Source organism: Pleuronectes platessa, chromosome 19, assembly GCF_947347685.1.
Source record: "Pleuronectes platessa chromosome 19, fPlePla1.1, whole genome shotgun sequence".
Taxonomy (NCBI): Eukaryota; Metazoa; Chordata; class Actinopteri; order Pleuronectiformes; family Pleuronectidae; genus Pleuronectes; species Pleuronectes platessa.
In genome coordinates, this window is record NC_070644.1 from 7,715,454 (window position 1) to 7,738,610 (window position 23,157).

Here is a 23,157-nt window from a genome sequence, read left to right on the forward strand (position 1 = left end):
TCTAAGCCCCCTGATTGATCGTGAGCTCCGCCGCCGTTCCCCAAAAGTTATTCGGGCATCTATCACTTGTTGTGATGGTGGCTTTATGTGTTCCTGGCAGAATGTCAACGGCAGCACAGTCAGTGGACTTCACATCATTCTGACAGGCTCATATAGACAAAATGGAAAAAGAGTGGCGCAGACTGAACTCTGGCTTTATTTCTATTCTGTTTTTTTCAATATGTAGACTGAAACATATGCAGTTTTTATTGCAGGAACATAGGGCTGTAATACTTAATTTTTATTGTCAAATAATCTGCTGATAATTTCTTTAGATCCCATGCGTATAAATGTGTAAATCTGTTTTGTCCCGAAAGATATAAAACTGACAACCAACAACAAATCCTCATGCTGAACCCAAACATTTTTTGTTTCGACAAATATATAACCTTAGCATATTTGAAAATATTAAACTCAAACAATGGGGATGAGCACTTGGTTCTCTTTAAAGGTATTAAATCCACCTACTAGCACCTCCAAAGCTAACACATATGTATATATCCTGTTAGCAACTTAACCTGTATGAAAACCAAAGTATCGAAAGTATGCCAAAACCACAAGTTTTGATTATGCAATTTTCTTATTTCTGATATCCCTCCTCCTAACATGCAACTCCCAGTACCTACATTTTTCCATAGTCAAATAATGTAACATTATTGGCTTACTTTACAGATGAGTCAAGAGGGCATGACAGCATGTAGGTTACAGCATATTTTATCACGACGGCGTAGGTGACGGCGTACGCTCTCCGTTGATCCTACTCACAAATACATTTCAAATTATACAAATTTTCGCAAGAGAGGCAAATATGCGTATTGTAGTGAATGTTTATGATAGTTCACATATTACAATTATGCTAGCTCAATTAGTTGACAAATGGTCCAGCAGTGCGCTGAATGTTAAAAAGTGAAATTGAATCTCTGCATTATGATATTAGAAAAAACATACAGTGTTCTCACATACGCAGAGATTGTACTCTGTGGTATTTAGAGAAGGCTAAACTTTTTAATTCCCTCCTATTTGTCATGTGAGATAAAATAATGAATATAAATCCGTGGCAATAAACGGACATTTGATCACTTCCACATGAATAATCCTTTCATTGTGTTTTCATAGTGATTCATTGCCTTTGGAGAGGTGCCCGCCAGTGGGGCCCTTCTTGAATGGTCTATTAACGTTGTGAGTAATTATTGCTTTGGTGCCTCTATCATCAGAGGCAGAGGGAGAACACCCAGGATGCCACACTGACCCCAGCAGAGTAATGGCCGGCAGGGTATACCTGAAACATAACCAGTCACAACTGTAAGGGGGCACTTTATGGAAGAGTATTAGCTTAGTCACACAATAGCATTACTGGGCTCATTACCCACCGTTATGCAAGGAATGTACGGTGTATATTTCCTATTAATCATTTCTAAAGTAATATTCGTTGACTTTTATTTTCTGTGAACATGAGTTCTTACATTAGTCACTATTACAGTGCGTCACTGACCAAATATAGGTAATTGCTCACAAAAAAAAAAAAGATGGCTCCGCTGAGACTGTTCTCATTTGTAAACGTAATGCAACAATGATCATCTAGGGGCAGATGCTGTTCTACCGAGTGCAGCTTAAGGAATGTGTGTGTGTGTGTGTGTGTTTGTGTGTGTGTGTGTGTGTGTGTGCGCGAATGACCGACTGGAATGGCCACATTTTATTTAATGGCAAATAAACAGCAAAGGGACGAGAGTACGGAGATGATGTCCAGGTTTTACAAAAAGGTTTAAAAAAAACTGCATGGAGCTTGGAAACAAACAAAAGGCAATTAGATCAGATGCGTTAAAAATATAAGCAATACAAAAATCTGTTAGATAAATAAGAACAAAATATTCATCTTAAGGTATCTACTTTATATGGAGCTTTGTTTATATTATTTCTATCAAATAAATAAAACCCTATTTCACATTCATTTTAATTCATCTATTTGTATCTTTTATTAGGTTGTCTTTTTTTAAGAATTTGTGGAAGTTAACACAATTAACAATTTTTCATTTAATTTCTTGAACACACTGAACTGTTGCAACTGTCCAGAAATTAAGCCAAATATCCAATATTATATAAACACTGCCATCTTGCACATTTGGAGCCACTGATACATGCCTTCGACCAATCGTGAGCCAGTCAATCATGACATTTCTCCCCATTTTTATAGCATCAAAGAACTAAGGTAAACCAAACTAACCACTTGGATATACATCAGTTTGAGAAGAACCAACCTAAATGACAGAGACTATCTGTGAGAAAAAATGTGTATGATGTGTGCTTTGACTTTTTAGTTTTGGTCCATGTCCCATCCACTTACATGGACGTGGCAGGATTTATAACCTATACCGCAGCCGGCCACCAGGTGGTTATTGAGACGCTTTGGCTTCACTTATCACGTCGACCATCTTAACGTATAGTCTGTGGTTAGGCTAATTATAAAGCTGCAACTTTTTTCACCCCATCCTATTGAGTAATTTCTGTCTGGGTGTAAATTGGTCCTGGTTAGAGCGGTGGTGTCAGACTCCGAGCACGTATTGATCATTCATTTAATTTACAACTCTCGCCCGCGATTGGTTGTTTTTCCACTGTTTAAGATGTTTAGATATGACAGGGCTCATTTAAAGCGTTCCTGTCTGTGAGTGAATTGAATCCGTGTTTCTCTTCCTGATTAATTTATTTTATTGTATTCCTTGTCATCATTATGTATCGATTGTGAAATTTCTCTGAGAAACTGTTGCGTCCCGACCAGTGATGATTGATTGCTGGCAAACCACTTCCCTGCATCTGATTGGCTGTAATTGTCTATTTCTATTGATTCTCAAGTCATATTGACATGAATGATGTCTTATTGAACTAAGAACAGAAAGTGCTATTGATTATGAGTGTAATTGAAGCATTTCCCCTTTCAACTCGAATACTGATCCCGCAGCCCGATGATAAATAACTTTCTCGCTTTTCAATCATTTGTGTGTCCCCACAGTGAAATTGAAATGGTTTAAAAGCTGCGATGAAAGCGGGGATGTGCCGTTTCATGCTGTAAAAATGAAGCTGAAGCAGCTCAGTTTGACTCGCAGCTTAATAGAAAGGAAATGGACAAAGAATGTGTCACTTTTCATTTAGAAAAAAGAGTTTAAGTCCCTGCAGCTGCGAAAGCAGATGAATGATACAGTGGGGTTACTAATTAAACAATATAATGTAAATATAATGTATAATGAAGCACACTAAGTGATGGGTGGAGAAAATGGGATTATGTACTGGACTGTGAAATTCATGCAATGATGAAATACTAATTTAATTGCATTTTAATTTAAAAAGTAACAACTCATATCTTTAACACATCACTTAATAATACATTAACGAGACTAGCCAACAAGCTCAATTCAGTTGCATAACCCTGGGTAGTCACAACAGCGGTGCAGGTCACATAAACAGAGCAGAGAGGTTAAGAGGGGGCTGTTGGTTGAGCAGATATTAGACGATCAGATGACAGTTTGAATTGCTCCAGGAGGCCGCTCCCGAAGCAACAATCACCCTCCCGGCCCCAAGAGGAGCTCAGGATGAACTTCACAAGCGATTACACTCAAAAACAAGGTGGCAACCAAGCATGCACCCTGTCAGTCTCTGCACCCTCAGTCACTCAACCAGAGCTGACTGCCAGCCAAGTCGTTATACTTCTAATCTGTTCACTTTTTTTCAGAGCACAATTGATGCCCTTCTGCAGTAATGTGGTCCCATGTTTTCACACTGAGGGCGGCTGAGACTTGTGTTTTTTTTTTTTTTTTTTTTTTTTCTAAAGTACAACTTGTGATTTTCCTTTTCGGGGGGCTGTGAACAGGGAGCATGTGTGGGTGGGGGGGACTCTTTGAAGTCCTGTTAATGTGCTGTAATGAGGCAGAGATGAGTGGGTTGGTAATAACACTTCGACTCTTGCAGTGCTCCGTGTGGATTCAAGAAACGCATACAGAGAAAGGAGCAGGGAGAATATTTCTAAATTCTAATTTCTGAATAAATACTGATTCAGCCTCAACCACAACACGCAAACATACAGATCCACTGGACTGTTATCAGGCCATTAATTGGGCATTATATCAAACTTGCTTTATTTCATCAAGCCAAAGTTGTTGGAGCGCAGTCTGTAAATCTGATTGCCAGAAACTAGAAATAGAATCTACGAGATAATCTAACAATATTGTTTTGAGGAATGTATAATGGGGGGAAAAAAATCTGCATAATTTTTATTTGAATCATAAAAAATGTCACAATATCACAAGAAGGAAGTCGTAATTTAATTTTTTTTTATTTGGCTGATGTTGAGTTGGTTCAGGCTCGGTTCGATAATCTGACCCCAACCCTTCTCCCCTGTAGAGAAATTCCTGGGTCGCCATGATCACAGCTACGGTCAGCTCCTCTCCATCACCTTCACCTCCGAGACCCCCGAGCTGCTGCCCGACCACGTCGCCCTGCACCTCCAAGGCTCCGGAATCGACCTGTCCGCCAACCTCTCACCGCAACCAGTGCTCCACCACAACCCCGGCCTCTCCCCGTGGCACTCCTTCGTCGTCAGGTACGAGGATGCAGGCATGCGGCTGTCAGTTTGTGAGTCTGTGCACATGTTTTTCTTTCTTTCTTTCCTTCCCTTCTATCTTAGTTTTTTTTTCACCGTTGAACTTGAGTCTCCATGGAAAATACCAAAGTCTCTGCCTGAATCCGTGCATAACAATAGATGTTGTGATGTTTGTTTTTTCCCCGCATCCGACTCTCCCCTCTGCCTGACTCGCTCCTTCGCTACAATATATATCGAGCCTGGCAGAGTAAGACTGTCCTGGATACCCATGTAGCGACTGCGGCTCACCCACACTGACTTTGCTGTCATGGTCCCTGCACGGTGTCAGGACAGGAATGTAGTGATGAGCCAGCTCCCCCATGCGCTGGCTGTCATGTAGGTCTGGCAGGTACAGAGCTGCAGCATTACATTTCCATTTTTACACTTTACACGTTTAGCAGATCGTCTCTGCCAGACTGAAGTGAAATGTGTGCAGCAGGGGAAAGTCGAAAGTCATGAGAGTAAAGGGGAGCAACAATCAAATTTGCACTCATCGGAGAATTTCACCGTGCGCCTAAAACGATCATGGTAAACCAAAAATTGGTCCACAAATAAAGTGAGTGCAGAGAGGAGGATATCGGGTCCTTCGGCAGCAAATGAAGCTCATTACAGTCTGATATTCTGACTGAAGTGGGGATGTCGATCCACTGTGAGGCTCCAGGGGGCAGAAGAGGGGGGTCCTGTTGGAACGGAGATCATGTCGGAGCAGGGAAAGGAGAGCTAAGTGGATTAAGGAAACAGCACGCAGAGCAAATAGATGCTGTGAATATGTGGAGGCCATTGCCGGAAGGTACAGTATGTGGGTAGTGGGTGCTAATATGACAAAAACAGGGTTTCTTACTGGAAACAAGCAGCTTCAGCCAGTCAAATGAAAAATATGGAAATCAATGAGAAAACTGGGCTGCTGAGGGAGGTAAAGGCAAAGTAGAATATCAATGATATTGCACCAAAATGTTCTCATGAAGATCATGCATGTAAATGAATACAAATGCATTCTTTTGACATGGATTTTTAATGCCGCTGCATCGGAACCAGCCAGCAGGGGGACGGATTATATTTCCGGGTTGTCTGTCCGCTCGTCCCATTATTGTGAACACAATATCTCATGGAAACCTCCAGGGAATGTCTTCAGATTTGAAGCAAATGTTCAGTTTGACTCAAAGATGAACTGAGTTTAATTTGGCTGCCAAAGGTCAAAGGCCAAGGTCAAACAATGCACATTTGTTGCCTTGTGAATGCAATATCTCTTAAACAAATTTGTACAAATGTTCACTTAGATTAAATGATGAAGTGATTAGATCTAGGAAGTCACAGTTCAAGGTCACTGGGAACTTGCAAAAGCACAATTTTGCCTTGTGAACAGTTTATCTTCAGAACGTCCAGGGGAAATATATCGAATTTGGCACCGGTTGAGTCCAGTTGTCTCTTGGGCTCGAGCAGTAACTGATTAGAATTCAGTGCTCAATGGTCACAGTGACTTCATATGAGTCTAGAGAAACAAATATGGTGGACAGAGACAAACAACCTCAGGGCAAGTAGTTCTAGTCTGGCTTTAAATGTATTGTGTTATGTAAAGCCCTTTGTAACATGGGTTTTGAAGATTTGTTCTAGAAACACAGAATATGTTTAATCATATTACTATTCATACTCCAGACAACTCGCACAGCAGACAAATTTGAAATTGAATGTGCACACAAATGTAGATAAAAGTGTGAAATCACAGTACTGTTGTTATTGTTAGAAGATTCAAAGTGGAAGAGGTTTGTTAGTGATGTATTCCACACGAGTGAGTGTGTGTGTGTGTGTGTGCGTGCGTGCGTGCGTGCGTGCGCGCGTGCGTGCGTGCGTGCGTGCGCGCGTGCGCGCGTGTGTGTGCGTGTGTGTGTGTGTTGTACCCCGCATGCAAATGGCTTGGTCCAATGAAGCCTGCAGGTTTTGGCTCAGCGATTTTCTAACTTAATGGCACTGTTAAGTTTGAATTAAAAAATTTTTCATCCACAAATTTATGAGTTGAAACACCTTTGACCTTCAGCAGCACTTTGCTGTTAAGAGCTGTAGCTTTCAAATGTCAAAGTGGGTATAATGGATTCTATAGCCTCCCACACCTGCTATAGAAGCACACTCACATTCAAACACCTCCAAATACACAGACCAATATAAACTCGTCTGATTGCAGATTTTGTATTTTTTCACCACTACTTTATCTAAAATACATATTATTATTTAGACTTTGGAGGTAGGTTTTCTGCAGTTATTAAATATAATTTAAGGATAAGTGCACCACTGTGAATACTGCAGCAATCAGAGCCTGGATATTTTAATAAACATAGCAGCACTCAAACTCAAGCTGCGGCACAGTTCCTGTCACATGGAGCTGATGGTGTTTGCATTAGCCTCCGCTGGCAGTCTGCTCCTTGTTTTCTCCCTGTCTGCTGCTAGATTGTATTAAGTTGTACACGTGTCAGTTGTAATAGCATGTTTGTGTTGTAGATGGTTAATTAGCGTCTCTAATTGGAAAATGAAACAAAAGCACTGATGGTCTTGAGACTCCCAGCATTTCATTTTTTACTGCGCCATGTCCCTGAGTTTATTTAAGCTACTTTCCAAGTGTATTTTCTTTTATCCGAGCTAATGCAAGATTCAGTTGAGTTAAAAAATAGATGTTTTGTTTCATACTTTCTCTTTGGGGAATACTCACGTGTACTTATGTACTTTATACTGAAAAAGCCTGTAATTCCCTCCTGTCCGTACTGATAATGAATTCCACAGTCCTGTTTTTGATTCCCCTGTCTGAGACTGTTAAAGCCTCACACGAGCCTTATTCTGACTTTAAATATACATTTCTCACAGAGTATAATGGTAACAGACCCAGGAAAGATGTGCGTGTATCCTCGAGCTGTTGTGTTGTGGCTTGGTGACAATATCAGCCTCCCTGAAAGCAGCGCTACCTTCAGGCCCATGCTAAGGTCATGTAGATAGCTAGATTCCCTTTATTGTCATTGAACGTACGACAAGATTATAGCTCGGCAAAGAAAGAAATAATCGACTTAGCGAGGAGAGACATCCACTCACAGAAAAATGACGAATTCCTGTGAATATAACACCATAATAAAGTCCTGTAAATAAAAAAGACAAACACAGGCAGTTAACTTATCACAAAAAATACAATTTATATATATTTGAGAATGTGTCGCCATTACATTTTAAGTAATCTAATTCCCCACACCCCAGCAGCATTTTGCGAGTCAGGTGTACCAAGCACGTGCGGGAAACAGGGTAAGTAGAAACGCAGAGTCACCAACAATCAGGGGCTCAAAGTAAAGTAAAGAGAATGAGAAAGATGAATGTGAGCAGAGAGGTGATGGTCCAAGTTCTGGCCAAAAAGGTGAAGAGATGAGCGGTAACATGGCGACAGGGCAAAGTCTCCTCTGACCTGATCCTTCTGTGTTCTCAGGCCAGTCCAATTTATTGTTAATGATGACCCCCCCCCCCCCCCCCCCCCCTTCCAGCTATTCGTAGGATTGTGCCACCGCCACTTTCCCTGCTGGAAATCCTCCAGCGGACCTTTCATCTCGCCTCAGACCTCCAGTGGTTTCACCTGAAAGACTCCTGCAGACATTCCTTTTTTTTCTCCCCTCCATGGTTAAGTGGACAATCTGGAGGCGTGACTCGCTGGAGGAGGCAGTCTGAGTTTGAAGAGGTGAACCCCGGTGTGACAGTCTGTGGGGAAGCGGCAGTGTAATCAGTCGCTTCGTTGTAGAGAGATCTCAATAAGCTTGTCAACCTTGGGGAGTGGGAGCAGCTGGCCCGGTCTCCACATTGAACCTGTTGGGGGAATAAAAGGCTTAAGTCATTCGCAATGTTTTTGTTCTCTTCTCCTGGTTGGCCTGGCGTCTTGTAGCCGGTAATCCGTCTCATCCCACTCAGCACCTCCTTCATACTGTTTTGTTGTAATTTGTCTATAATTTATTTCTATCTTAAATTCTCTTTTCCAGCGCCTGCTGAACAACATAACTTCGTCCCTGTAGCCAGCCCTGGTAGCCCTCTTATTTCCTAAGAAGGGATTTCATTTTTTTTTGTTTTTCCAGGGTTTTTAGAGCGAACCAAGGGAAAGAGCAAATGGTTTAATGTAATTTAAGGCCTCACATGGAAATTGACATGTTGCGCACAGGGAATGTCTCAATTGTCTTCTCTGTGTGCTAAAGTATGTTCCAGTCCATTAGATTAAAACTTAACCCTTGTGTGGTGTTCATGTTTTGGTCACCCGGCCAATGTTCGTGGGTCTGGTGGACCCACCGCATTATTCGGTCTTTCAATCAATACAGCTACAACAATATATCAAAAAATACTTAACAGATGTTAACTTTATCCCAATAACAAGCAATATAAACAGCATATATTAATTTGTCATTTACCCCTGCTAAATCACATTCATGAATAAAAGTGCTTTTCATTTTTTTGTGATGAAACGCAATTAAACAAAGAAACATCAATTATAATCAAGATATGATTGGAAAAAACGAATATGAAACAAGGATTTTTATCAGTATTGACTTTTATTTATTGAACTTAATTAGAAATTGAACACACTCATGTCAGTCTACACACGAGCCCCAATGAACAGATACAGTATCTAGATATTATTTTTGAAGAGAGAAAATCTTTGGAATACAATGAAGGGGAAGAGTTTAGAGAATATGAAGATCATGTTTCTGTCAATTCAGAGTCGGACAGTGAGTTTGAAGAAGAGGATGAGATTGACCATCAGCCAGCTACGTAAAAAGTTAATCTGAAGCAAGTCCCAAATCCAGGCCAGGCCATCAGCAGCCAACATATGGATGACAAAAAATGATGACAATTTAATGGTCTTTTTGCACTTTAGCCACCCAGCATGGCTACCAATGTAATAAGGTGCAATCAGGGCGGACACGGATAGCAGTGACTCAGGGTTACATGGAACACCATACAAGGGTTAAGGCAATGAAATAAAACTGTGAATCCACAATTACTGCTGGTTGGAAAAGTCTTAAATATGCAAAATATTATATACAAAGTCTTAATTATGTTTAGCTATCTCTGAATTATTTTAATGTTCATATATATATTTGCCAATATATTGGTATATTGGTACAATGTTAGAAAACGTTACAACGTGTTATTTCAAGTTCCAGAACCTGAGGGGGTGATAAAATCATCCAGATCGGTCAACTGCAGCACACCGCTAAAGTGAGACGCCATATTTGATGCTGTAAAGTGTATGTTGTTTGCCTTTGTGTCGTGAAAAGCCCACACAGCTATGCCATGTTCACCTCCACATGTTGTCTTTTGGTATCTTACATGCTCTGCATAATAAAAATAATAAAAGCAGTGATACTTCTACTACTAAAAAATACAAAATCATATAAAAGAACACATTTGATGTAACATAAGAACTAATTACTAATTTTCTGCAAATTTTGGTAAGAATAATTTATAATATATAATAATAATAATAAACCTTACAATTTCCATAAGGCCTCGCTGTCTGCCAGTGCCTGTCAGTGCTCGGGCCCTAAAAAATGTAATTAAATTAAATTAAATTAATCCTGCGCAGTTGACTTCTGCGCAGGAGGTAAATACATTTTATTTAAACAAAACAAAATTATTATAACAAAAAAAAATTCATTTGCTTGAAAAAAAAAAATAATAACAACCAACCCTTCAAAGTACCAACTATAAAATACAATTTTTAAGATTTCTAGGTGGTAAGTACATTATTTAAGATATGTTATTAGCTAGACTTGTGACTCATTATACATACTTCAGTATTTCCATGTAATGCTACTTAATATTATTGAACATTTTACTCTTTATCTGACAGCTAATGTACGAATTCAATATTTTACACAAAACAACATGATCTCACAAACAAATCGTTTTTAGTGATGTAACCAAACATTTCATAAAATGTCTTCCTCATCCAACTTATCTTAAATAAATCAACACGGGCAAGACATTTAGTTTTTTGTAGTTTTATTAGGTGCGTTTATAATTGTGAGGACATTATTCTTTTTTATGATGTTTTGAAATCAAATTGTAAATCCCTCCATTAACCTTGACAGTCCTCACAGCAGGTGAAGAAGGTAAAGTCAGCTCAGTTGCTGGGGGATGTTGGCGCCGCTGACTTCTTCTGCTTCCTGCACAACCCCAAAAGGTGACGGACTCTCTTACACAATGAAGCCTTCTTTGGTTTCTCTGTCTTCTCAGGCCGCCCTGTCTCCTTGGGTTTGGGATCAGGGAGAACATTGGAGAGAACCTCTTCCTCAGTGAGCTCAGTTCTGGAAACATAAGGTTTATATCTTTGAAAGACCTCATCAGAAGTAACCCTGAACTTCTCCAGATTTTTTAGGAGAACATTCTTCTTTTTCTTCTCCTCCTGGAGCTCGCTGTTAAACTTCTCCTGGTTGGCTGCATGACTTTGGCAGACCTCGTGATAAGAAGCTTTGAGCTTCTCCAACTCTTCTTGGAAATCGTTCTTCTTCTTCTTCTCCTCCTGGAGCTCGGTTTTCAACTTCTCCTGGTTGGTTGTATGACACTGCCAGACCTTATGATAAGAAGCTTTGAGCTTCTCCAGCTCTTCTTGGAGATTGTTCTTCTTCTTCTTCTCCTCCTGGAGCTCGGTGTTGAACTTCTCCTGATTGGTTGCATGACTTTTGCAAACCTCGTGGTGAGAAGTTTTGAGCTTCTCCAACTCTTCTTGGAGAACGTTCTTCTTCATCTTCTCCTCCTGGAGTTCGGTGTTTAACTTCTCCTGGCTGTTTGCATGTCTTTGACAGACCTCGTGATAAGAAGCTTTGAGTTTATCCAGCTCTTCTTGGAGAATATTCTTCATCCTCTTCTCCTCCTGGAGCTCAGTGTTGAACTTCTCCTGATTGGTTGCAACTCTTTGCCAGACCTCGTGGTGAGAAGTTTTGAGCTTCTCCAGCTCTTCTTGGAAATCGTTCTTCTTATTATTCTCCTCCTGGAGCTCGGTTTTCAATTTCTCCTGGTTGGTTGTATGACTTTCGCAGTCCTCGTGATAAGAAGCTTTGAGTTTATCCAGCTCTTCTTGGAGAATGTTCTTCATCCTCTTCTCCTCCTGGAGCTCGGTGTTGAACTTCTCCTGATTGGTTGCAACTCTTTGCCAGACCTCGTGGTGAGAAGTTTTGAGATTCTCCAGCTCTTCTTGGAGAGAGTTGTTCATCCTCTTCTCCTCCTGGAGCTCAGTGTTGAACTTCTCCTGGTTGTTTGCAACTCTTTGCCAGACCTCTTGACAAGAAGCTTTGAGATTCTCAAGCTCTTCTTGGAGAATGTTCTTCATCCTCTTCTCCTCCTGGAGTTCGGTGTTCAACTTCTGCTGGTTGGTTGCATGACTTTGGCAGACCTCGTCACAAGAAGCTTTGAGTTTCTCCAGCTCTTCTTGGAGAATGTTCTTTTTCATCTTCTCCTCCTGAAGATCTCTGTTGAACTCCTCCTGGTTGTTTGCATGACTTCGACAGACCTCCTGATGAGAAGTTTTTAGCTTATCCAGCTCTTCTTGGAGAAGGTTCTTTTTAGTCTTCTCCTCCTGGAACTCGGTGTCCTTCTTGACCAGCAGGTCTATGAGGTGCCTTATTTGTTGAGACATACAAATAGAGTTCTGCAGAATCGTTGCTGGGCCTTGAATAGTCCCCACGTTTTGTTGAAAAAAACCTTCCATCACTAGTTTAATCTATTAGTTTTAAAAAGAAAGTTAGAATTATTATGGAGATATTTCTGAGTAAGTTAAAGTTTATTCCCTTAGTCTTATTTTGCTATAAAGGACCTATCAATGGAACCTTTAAGATAAAGGAGCATGAGTCTTCGATATATAGAACATTGAATGTGTCTTTAATCTTTAACATTAAACGTGTTTGTGACTTTTGCATGTATTTTTGGGTCGTTTTATAACCTTTATGGTTTTTTTTTATAGGACATAGGCTTTGTTGTGAAAGGGGAACAGAGAGAGTGGGGGAGCACATGCATAAATGGCCGCCAATTCTCTTCTTCCGGAACATTGTCGAGCCCGGTCCCGTCCGGACCGGACAGCGTTGTGTTCGTTGATTCGAGGTTCAGATGGGAAAGGCAATGATTAGACAAATTCAATGTTCAAAAGTTTCACAGTAACAAGTTTATTGTATAAGAACAATACTTACAGAGAGTCTCTGGGGTTCTGCCGGACACGTCACCAGGTTCACTGGATCATGTTGAGAAGAAGCTCACCCACATCCTAAGTCCACAGTATATATATAATCAGACACAGGGTGGGCACAGAGGCGGTTCTTTTTCTTTGAGGGAATTCAGTTATTGGCCAGATGAATACTGTTTCCTCAAAATGCAGTTTTTTGCAAGCACATCACTTTCAACTGACCAGGTGTCCCACCACTGTGGCCTTGGCAAACAGGGTGCTTGCTACAGTGGAGAGACCCAGCAGATTAGACATTTCAGGAGGATTTCATATCTTTTTCTCACCATGTTTCATGAAGCACCTCATTGTATTAGTTCTGGCACGTCCTCTCTCTTTTCTGAGCATCCGTGCTTTCATTATTTCAAATCTCAAGATGAACTTCCATCACACACTTTTCTCCGAATTATATTTTGGGTCAGATTGACATTCAGGTTGACACCTGCTCTTTCTGTGGTCGTGCTCTGGGCCTGACCCTGCGTCTGAGTCAAAAAGATTATACATCATTCTAATTAAAAGAAACTGTTGTAGCATTATTGATTATATGGATTATACAGCTAATATTTGTTCACAGGATATAGGTAAAATATAATCACAAGATACAGAGAAACATAGATATCTCAACAACATTCCATTCATTCCTTGATTTCTACATGTTTCCTTTCAATAGTCATATTTCATCACAAAATGCAAAGATCTAGATTAATAATCATGGATTCCAGCAGTCCCCTAAATGTATATTATTATCTTTTGTCTCACATTGTTAAACCCTTGTGTGGTGTTCATGTTTTGGTCACCCAGCCAATGTTCGTGGGGCTGGTGGACAAGGTTATGAAACAAGGTTTTTCATCAGTATTGACGTTTATTTATTTAACTTAATTAGAAATTGAACACACTCATGTCAGTCTACACACAAGCCCCAATGAACAGATACAGTATCTAGAAAGGATTTTTGAAGAGAGAAAATCTTTGGAAGACAATGAAGGGGAAGAGTTTAGAGAATATGAAGATCATGTTTCTGTCAATTCAGAGTCTGACAGTGAGTTTGAAGAAGAGGATGAGATTGACCATCAGCCAGCTACGTAAAAAGTTAATCTGAAGCAAGTCCCAAATCCAGGCCAGGCCATCAGCAGCCAACATATGGATGACAAAAAATGATGACAATTTAATGGTCTTTTTGCACTTTAGCCACCCAGCATGGCTACCAATGTAATAAGGTGCAATCAGGGCGGACACGGATAGCAGTGACTCACGTGCAGGACATCAAGCCTTCTTACGAACTTTTCATTACGAAAATCATTCTGGATTGCACTAATTTGGAGGGACAGCTTGTTTTCGTAGAAAGCTAGAATGAGATGGACCAAACCCATTCATTTGCATACTTTGGGGTTATTATCCGTGCTGGAGTTTTCAAATCCAAAGGGGAATCAACAGAATCCTTGTGGGATGCAGTAACTGGCAGAGAAATTTTATGTAAATGTGCAGGAATGTGGGAGCAGAGGTGATTGAAATATACAATTTAACACTTTATGTTGTCCTGGGTCCAGTGGACCCGAACATCACATATGTAATATAAATGTGTAGGTGGGGTTTAAAGTGTAAAGACACTGAATATATGTACCTTTATATGTTCATCACAGAAAATGAGCCAAGGCCAATGAGTCTCAGGTTGAAAAAAATATTTGTCGCATTATTTTTCTTTTAGCAAACATTGAAAACGGGTCCCACAGACCCGAACACCATACAAGGGTTAACCATAGAACCTCCACACAATGCTGGTATCACACTCTTTTACTGAGTGAAACCAACGTGCAGCAGACTGTTAACTGCTGCTGAAAGGGATCTATAAAGGCAGAGATATGACAAGAAAATGATAAGTTGAAGAAAATGTAGGTTTTAAGCATCGTAAGTAAATGATAGTCTCGCGAGGAAAGGAGCCGCACTAATCCAGACGAAGCAGAATCCTTGGCGAGGAAATGTCTGATTTGATAAATGTTGAAAAGAAGAAACCTACAGGATCGGCTTGTGATTGCATCGAAGGCTCCATAGAGCAGTTGCTTGTCTGGAATCGTTCTATGATTGTTGGCAGTTTTGAGCAGGAGTCGATATACTCATGCGGTTTTCCTATGGTCGTAGAAAATGAACTGGGCAAAGGCCATTTCAGTCTTGTAGAAACTTGGTATTCCCCAACGTCATGGTGCTAGGAAAGATCCATAAGATCCAGGTGCTGTCCAGACAGCCAGCTACTTTCTTACTCTTCTAACTCACCATCACTTTTAAAAACCTTACAATCTTTTACTGGATGAATGATTTTAGTCATCAGTCTTCTAGATCCTACATTATCAGAGAACAGGTCTGAGCAAAAAAACATTCCTCATCCTTTTTCCACCCAAGCTCTCTATAAAAACCTCATGAACCATGATCACTGAAGAAGACCTAAAAACAAGCTGAGCTAACGTTAGCAGCAGCTCAGCCAAGCAGCCAAAGGGCATTAGAGAAACATTGGTTTTTAAAGTTAAACTTTTTCAATTACTTTTAGTAACAGTAAAATTAATAATAATTGTATAATAATAATACATTACCAGTAATAATACTATTAGCTTGATTCTGTGCGTCAGGCTCTTGCTAACTTGAGCCTGGTTATTTTTGACTCCGGAAGAGGGCACCCTCTTAACCTGAAGCCCTGACCTTGATAAAAAAAAATTGGACACAGCTTGTCTCCTTTTGTCCCCTCTAATACTTCCATAACGCACTCTGGTGTCTGCGCTCCGGTAATGAGTCCCCCCCCACACACACACACACACCCCACCCCCCTCAGCACAAAGAGCACAGGCTAAAGGTGCTCTGTGGTTTCCTCTGAGAATCTCAGCGTAGCTTGTGGGGGAGACAGAAACTGTCATGAAGTGTTCCTCTCTGGAGAAGTTCTCCTCCGATCTCATTACAGTCCTCAAGTACATGCACGTATGCTCTGTGTCTTTCTCTCGTACTTCATCTGTCTCCTCCTGCTTTTATTTGTTATCACATACACACATTTGTGCAAGTTTAATCTGATCTGGCAGTGTGATTTCCAACAGTCAGGTGCAACATGTGCATCAAATATACTCCTGTTTAGGAAAAGGGAATAAGTGTTTCATTGACCGCATTTAAAGGCACAATTAAACATAGACACACAAACACCCCAGAGTTGCTTTTACCAGCATCCATAGCTGGTTACTATGGAGCATTGCAAAGTCTGATGAGGAAGATAATATGTCATAGCGTGGGGATTCATGCAGCAGGGATTGATGAGAGGAGGAGGTGAACGGCTTTTGTACGGTAGCATCCATTCTCCGCTGTTCCCTCAGTTGGCTGTGTGTTTCCTTGGAACCCGTAGGCGGGGAGGTTTTATTGCCCTTCTCCTGGCTGCGTGTGCACGTCTCCAGCTCGGAAGCTGTAATATTTATGCCACAAGGCGCCCCTCAGATGCTCAGCCACTTTGTACAATCGACTGATAAATGTTCTACATGCAGTGATTCACCGGCGATCAGCTGTCCACTTTTCAAACGGCCAAAAGAAGCGTTTCAAAAAAACTGCTCAAATGAAATGGGAGCGGGCCAATTCGCAGCAGTCAGGAGAGCAGTAGTATTGTAGAGCGGCATTTTCTCCATCTGGCACAGCGCTCATTTCTGTCATCTTCTGACAAATTCTGTGACTTTGATCATAGATCAGGGCCGGTTAAATATATTGAACAGAAAACAGACGTCGCTGCCAAAATGAAATGCTTGCTATAGGTGACAGAACCAGGAGAAACATCAAATTACCATGTGCTTTATTATATGATTTATTTCTAATGTTGTAACCCTTCCAGTCCCAGACCAAAAACTCAGTCCTTGTGCTGCTTTTATTTACAATACCTCAGGGTTGATGAAGAAATTGTTTCATGTGAATAACAGCTCCCGCTTCCCATATTTAGGGATTAAATACAATATAAGCAGACATTCAAATGCACTCAGAGTTCAGGTATCTCTTCCGGTATTTATTTTGAACCCCGGAGCGTCTACCTGATGGAGGCAGTTCGTACTCTGAGTACAGGACATACAACTAGTGGAGGAAGAAGTACTCCAACATTTTACTTGGGTAAAAGTACAAATAAATAGACAGACATTTGCTCGAGAAAAGAACTGTAAAAGTACCACATTAACTTTTCTAAAAGTACAGAATGTATCCTGCTACCGATTGCAACCACGTCAACCATCATTCGCTTCTGTATATTTGGTTCAACCGAAAAATAGCAAAGACATATTATCATATTAATAAAGATGTCATATTAAAATTATAACACTTGAGTAGAGATACATAAAAAATGTACTTTAGTACAGTATCAAAGAAAATTCACTTTTTTGTTGAACTGTCTTTTGACTTGAAATGCCTTAATAAGCTTATTTGACTAGAACAGGGCTTTTGAGAGTATTTTTAAATATTTATTAAGTCAAATCTTGTCCACACTGTAACAATATGTATTTGCATTTATATAAATCTGAATATAAAGTGTTTCTTAAAGGCAGCCTGACACAATTCGACTATTACAATGCCACTATATATGTTTTATTTTCTGTAACTTATCTTTATTGTATTTATTTTATTATCTCTCCAATCCCTGGCATGCTTTTCTTACCATCCCAGTACCTTATCATTTCTTTGTTTCTGTTCCCCCCACACACTGTTTATGTCTTGCTTTCTTGCTCACCTTGCATCTTCATCTGTGCTTTTCTCTAAGGATACCCCCCCCCCCACACACACACACACACACACACAAACACACACGCACACACTCTGTAAACTGTGTGTGTACGTGTGTGTGTCCAGTATTCTTTGGGGCTTTTCTCTCTTGATGATCTCCACTCATCCTCCGCGGTGCAGGCTTAATTACAGTGTGGCTCTCTGCGCTCTGCTCGGTGCTGATTAACAGGGACAGTGGCGCTCCATAGGGAAAGCACGACATGGAGTTTGTTCACTTTCATGCACACTCTGCTTATCGCCGTCTGACCAGCTCCATTACCATGGCTTTCAGGCCCAGTATGTAATTGCCTCTCTTTATTACCGTGCCTACATGTTAGGCCAGGGAACAAGGACCCGCCGCTTCAATGGAGAGTCTGCATGGCATGCCAGGAATGTGCATCCACACACGCACGTACACATGCACATTCTCATACAAACAGTGTAAATGTGAATCTGAGACAGAGGCCATTTGCTAAATAAAGCATGAAAACAAGTGTTAGAGGCTGAAAACAATTGGCCTAATAAAATGGCGGCCCCTGAACACTTATACATGAAAGGCCCGGTAAACCAGAGGTTTTACATTTTATTCCTTAAGCCTATGATTGAAACACACATGCAATATGGTTTACAGGTTGCAGAAGCCGAATGTGTTCCTCCCGTGCATATCTGCACAAATCTTTATGGCTGTTATTCCCATAGTTTAAGTTTTAGTCCAAACCAATGTTTGTAGACCAGTATGGCTTTCCATGGAGCCACACAAGTGGTGCATCTAGAAGTTATTCACTATGTGTTATTGATGGGGGTAACAATGGAGCCTGTTAAGATATAATATGTAGCTATTCTTTATTAAAATGTACACAACCGACTAGACCTACGATATATATTTGTATGACTTGTGCACTTGCATTATACAAAGTGTTTCCAACAATGTTCAAACCCAGTGGAATTTTATTTGTTACGTTTCATTTCGATCTATCTGCTTTGCCCGTGGCATCGTCCGCCTTGTTATCATGTCTGCGGCAAATGCCATTTGCCGCACGTTCTGTAACTATAGCTCTCCCACTGAAGTACTAAGGCACAGCGGGAATGACCCAAGAGGATAAAGGGAGTAGAAATGGTGCTGAAGACACCAGCGGGTCCTCCGTATAGCCGGGTCTATAGGAGATTGCAAGAACCTCCCGCTCTACTGTGAATTAGAATGTCTCTTGTGGTTCAGTTGCATTAGGAGTACAGTATTTCATGTATGTATATATGCTGTTCTTTTCACTTTATGTTTGTGTGTCCTGAGTAGAAATTTAGGAGTTTATAATAATTTTATAATGATTTCCTACTTTTTTTTTCCCTGTTTGAAATTGTCATCCATTATTTTGTTCCTTACATGCAGATTATATGAATATATTGTCTGCTCCTCTCCTTTGGAACCTTGAAACGATAGTGAGGGGGGGAGGGGGGACCTGTAACACAAAATCAGCTGTGTGGAGCTGACACAGCACCTGTCATCAAGATGGAAAGAGTGCACGACACCCGGAGTAAAACGGGCAGATGTCCGCTGCACAGTCTGGCTTTGCAGAACATCCTTCAGCAGACGGCAGAGCTCAGTGATCAAGACCTTGAATATGTGTTGAAGTCAGCACATTCGTTTTTTTTTTTTTTCTTCCACTATATGGTAGTGCTTTATATAGCCTACCATAAAAAAATCAACCGCATGTGTGCCAGGGCATTTTTATATCCTCCTAGTTACTTATGGAGAGTAATTAAATAGCTCCAAAAGCCACTCCAGTTGTACATAAATCAGCCTCACAAACAAATTTACTCTGTTGAGGTTTTTAACATTTGGCGCCTCTGCTGTTTAATCAGAGTTTAGTTGTATTTGAACGCACAGAACAAACACACTGTAAATCCTCTGTTTTTCTTTTCTCATTTCCCCAGGCTCCACGAGTCCAGATTCAAACCTGCGTTGTCGCCCTTTCAGTTCCAGCAGCTCCTGCACAACCTGACTGCCATCAGCATCAGCAACGCCGGAGGAAACAATTGTAAGTGTGTGTTTGTGTGTACTAGTGTGTGCACAGATGTTGCTATCGTATATAAAGATGGACGACATGGCAGCTAGCACAAAGTAAAGCCGAAGTGTCTTGATCGCTCCCTGGTGGCTGGCGGCAGCAAAGGTCATACATCCTGCCTCCTCCACGCAGGTGGATGGGGCAGTGCCCAAAATAAAAACTCAAAGTTCACACATGTTTCAGGCAAGTTTAGTTTCAACTAGTTATTTGATGCTATAAAGACCAGTTGAAATGTCATGATTGACAGCTGAGACTGACTCAGGTTGGTAGAATTTGTATCTGGGATATTTTCTCTTCCTTTCTGGACTGAGGGAGGAAGTGGAGATATGCCGTCCTTCTCTATGTTCATTCAATGCTGTGGGATCTATGCATTTTTAATGCTGTTCAGGGTGACTATCACAACATTACTGTGTATGCACTGAGAGTATACCTTATGTGTTGTTGTTGTTCACTGTCGCATACCTAGGCACATGGCCATTGTCAAATAACAACAGTCACTGTGCCACAGAACATTTCAAATCCTTCACATTGCTATCAATTGGATTAAAAAAAATATTTTCATCTCCGAACGGCACGGCTTGTTCAATTTGTACCAAACATACTTTCTTAAACAAAGTCAGTGTTTGTGTTCAGGGACAAGTTCGACTGTTCCAAATCTGGCTTAGCAGAAAACAGGACATTTATTCCCAGATGTTTGTAACTCCTCCTTGGAAATCCTCCTCTTGTTTTTATCTCGTTCCTCCTCCCTCTCCATCTGATGGTCTGCATTGTAAAGGGCGGGCAGGATCTGAGCGGCATTATGGTGGATTAAGGCACCGGCAAGACAGAACAGCTGGCCAAAAATTCACCAGCTCTCTCGCTTACTTACACCCGTTTTAATTAGTTGCAGGCAGTGCAGGCGGTGTGACACTCACTGGCGTGACGCTAGCTACGTGCACTTGGGCGTGCAAAAAGAGACAGTGACGCAGAAGTTGGTAGAGGCACAGAAGCACAGTCATGCATATTCCACTAAACTGTTTTCCTGTAACCACCCAACCACCCACATGAAAGTGCAAACAAAGTCAAGCACACAGTTCGCACCGCATCCATTGCACATCACGGGGGGGATGCAGCCTCCTGCGGGCTGCATGAGAAACTTTTAATATCAGATTCCATTAAAGTTATCATCTCCTCTTTTCTCCCGTTTTCATCTCTTGTTCTCCTTTACTTTTTAAATGTCTCTCTTTAGCGCAGACCGACTCGTATGACAGAAATGTGTTATTTTAAATGAGAGTTGTTTTAGGTCTATAAAGACAGGCTTGTACAGCAGTCACGGTTAGCCATTCACTTTCTCTGCCAGAATAAATTACATTTTGACCGGAGAGTGGCCATATTGGGCGTCTAAGAGAAATCGGTGGCTCATGGACTTAATTTACAGGTACCTGAGGAGGCCGAAAGTGTCCTAATTGGCGGGGTGGCAGTCAAGGGAACTTAAAGTCAACTTCTCTGACAAGGTTCCTGGGAGGAAGGATTGATCGGTCGAACTTGCACAGTGTGACTTAAAATGAAAAGTGTTTAATTAACTGAAATCACACATTTATCCCCCTTTTAAATGAGCTAATAGGATTCAGAGGGGTAGAGGAGAGTGAAAGGTAGAGACCGAGGCGAGTTGTGAAAAGGGAAGAGGACAGACTCGCCCACTCATTATCCTTCAGAGCTGCACACGGACCGGGTTTCATCAGCGCTGAAGGAATGGCTGGATCCCGACTTGTTAGAAGTCAAGGTCCATCCTCTCCTCTGCTTCTTCCACTCTCTCACTCCTCACTGTTTCTTTGATTGTGATTTTCCCTGTTATGCAGCTGCTCATTCACACTCTCCTTCTCCGTCCATCCATCCATCAGTGTATCCGTCCATCCGTCCATCCATCCATCCATCCGTCCATCTGTCCATCTGTCCATCTATCTGTCTCCCTCATTCTCTGAGGCAAAATATAGATTTGTGTTCAGTGGCTGTGGTTTAGAGAGAACAGGGTGAAAGTGATTCGGTTCAGGATGTCCTGCCCCATCACTATTCATGAGAGGAGAGAGGGATCTTGAAAAGCCCGCGGGAGCTGCACGTCTGACAGACCACCACCGAATCTCCTCTGTCTCCTTTTCTCTTCTCGCCTTGCTTGGCTGCAGCGATTTATTCATTTGCTATATCAAAGATTACCTGGTTGGCGTGCGTGCGTGCGTGTGGGCCTGTGCGCGTGCCCGTGGGTGTGTGGGTGTCTACATGTGTCTGTGTGAGTGAGCGTTAAGTGTGCCACCTCCCTGCATGTGGGTGGATGAACCTATTATTGTGTGTTTTGTGTGTGAGTGTGTGTGTGTGTGTGTGTCAGACTGCAAACTGTAAACATAGACCAGCACCTGTAATGAGACAGGGAGAGAGGGACAGCACTGCAACAAATGCTAATAACCTACTGTTTAATGAGATTCAGACACACACACACACACACACTTTCATATACATACCCCTCATTCCAGGGAAAAGGTGCCCAAACACTTCAACAAGTCTCTCGGGTGACAATTATCAGTTGACTACTGACTTCTTTAAGTGTCCGATTTATGACTAAGCACTCTTCTCATCTTTTCCCTTTCTCCCTTCCTCTCCAGACACATCCCAGCTTCGCGGTGTCTCCCTGACCTCGGCTTTAATCTCCCCTGGTCCGGCCAGCCCTCCTGCTCCATGGGTGGAATCCTGCTCCTGCCCCCCAGGTTTCGCAGGGCAGTTTTGCGAGCGCTGCGCCCCGGGATTCACTTGGGAAGTCCCTGCGAGGGAGTCCTTCTCAACATGTGTGCCGTGCAGCTGCCACCAGCACGGAACCTGCCATCCAGAGACAGGTAATAAATTCAACATTTACAGTATATTTGTCTCTTAAACACAACTGTGTTCAAATAGCAAATCTGGAAAAATGTCAGCAGGCATGATGACTTTAGTGTCACTTCACTGACAAACAATCGGCAGTGTTTCTGTTTCAATGACTGCTGCTGAGGTAGAAAAGCCTGAAAAGGTGAAATAATAAATCAATTGCAGAATATTTAGTAGTCATGGGCATTGTTTCAAAGAGTGTGAAAACAGCCGTATCGTGTCTGCTCTGGCTTTATCGCTGAGTGTATCGGGTGAAACTTGACACATAAGGTAAAGCTATGTTTACAGTTTACAATCTGGAATGATTTACGGTGTTTGTGTTTCCCAGTCTCCATCCTGTAGCATTTAAGTCTCGTTGCAACTGACACATCATTAGCAGAAAGATTTATCTTCTAACCACATGTATCAGCGGTGACCAAATAAACAAGGAGGTCTGATGTTCGACAATGTCTGTTGCTTGAGGTGTTGAACCCCAAACTTTACGTATTTCATAACAATCATGTCATTATGTAACCGGTGCATTATGAGAGACGGCTATTGAGGTAGCAATTTGGGAAGTGTGG

General features: G+C 41.4%; 1 protein-coding gene across 1 annotated transcript in view; it reads left to right on the plus strand.

The window, feature by feature from the left end:
• Positions 1-23,157, plus strand: part of lamc3 (laminin, gamma 3) — a 103,991-nt gene that overhangs the window by 53,357 nt on the left and 27,477 nt on the right. Inside the window, exons 10-12 of the mRNA XM_053411638.1 lie at positions 4,429-4,627; positions 19,575-19,678; positions 22,339-22,566. Coding sequence (XP_053267613.1) covers positions 4,429-4,627; positions 19,575-19,678; positions 22,339-22,566 — 531 coding nt within the window. The remainder of the gene's footprint in view (positions 1-4,428; positions 4,628-19,574; positions 19,679-22,338; positions 22,567-23,157) is intronic.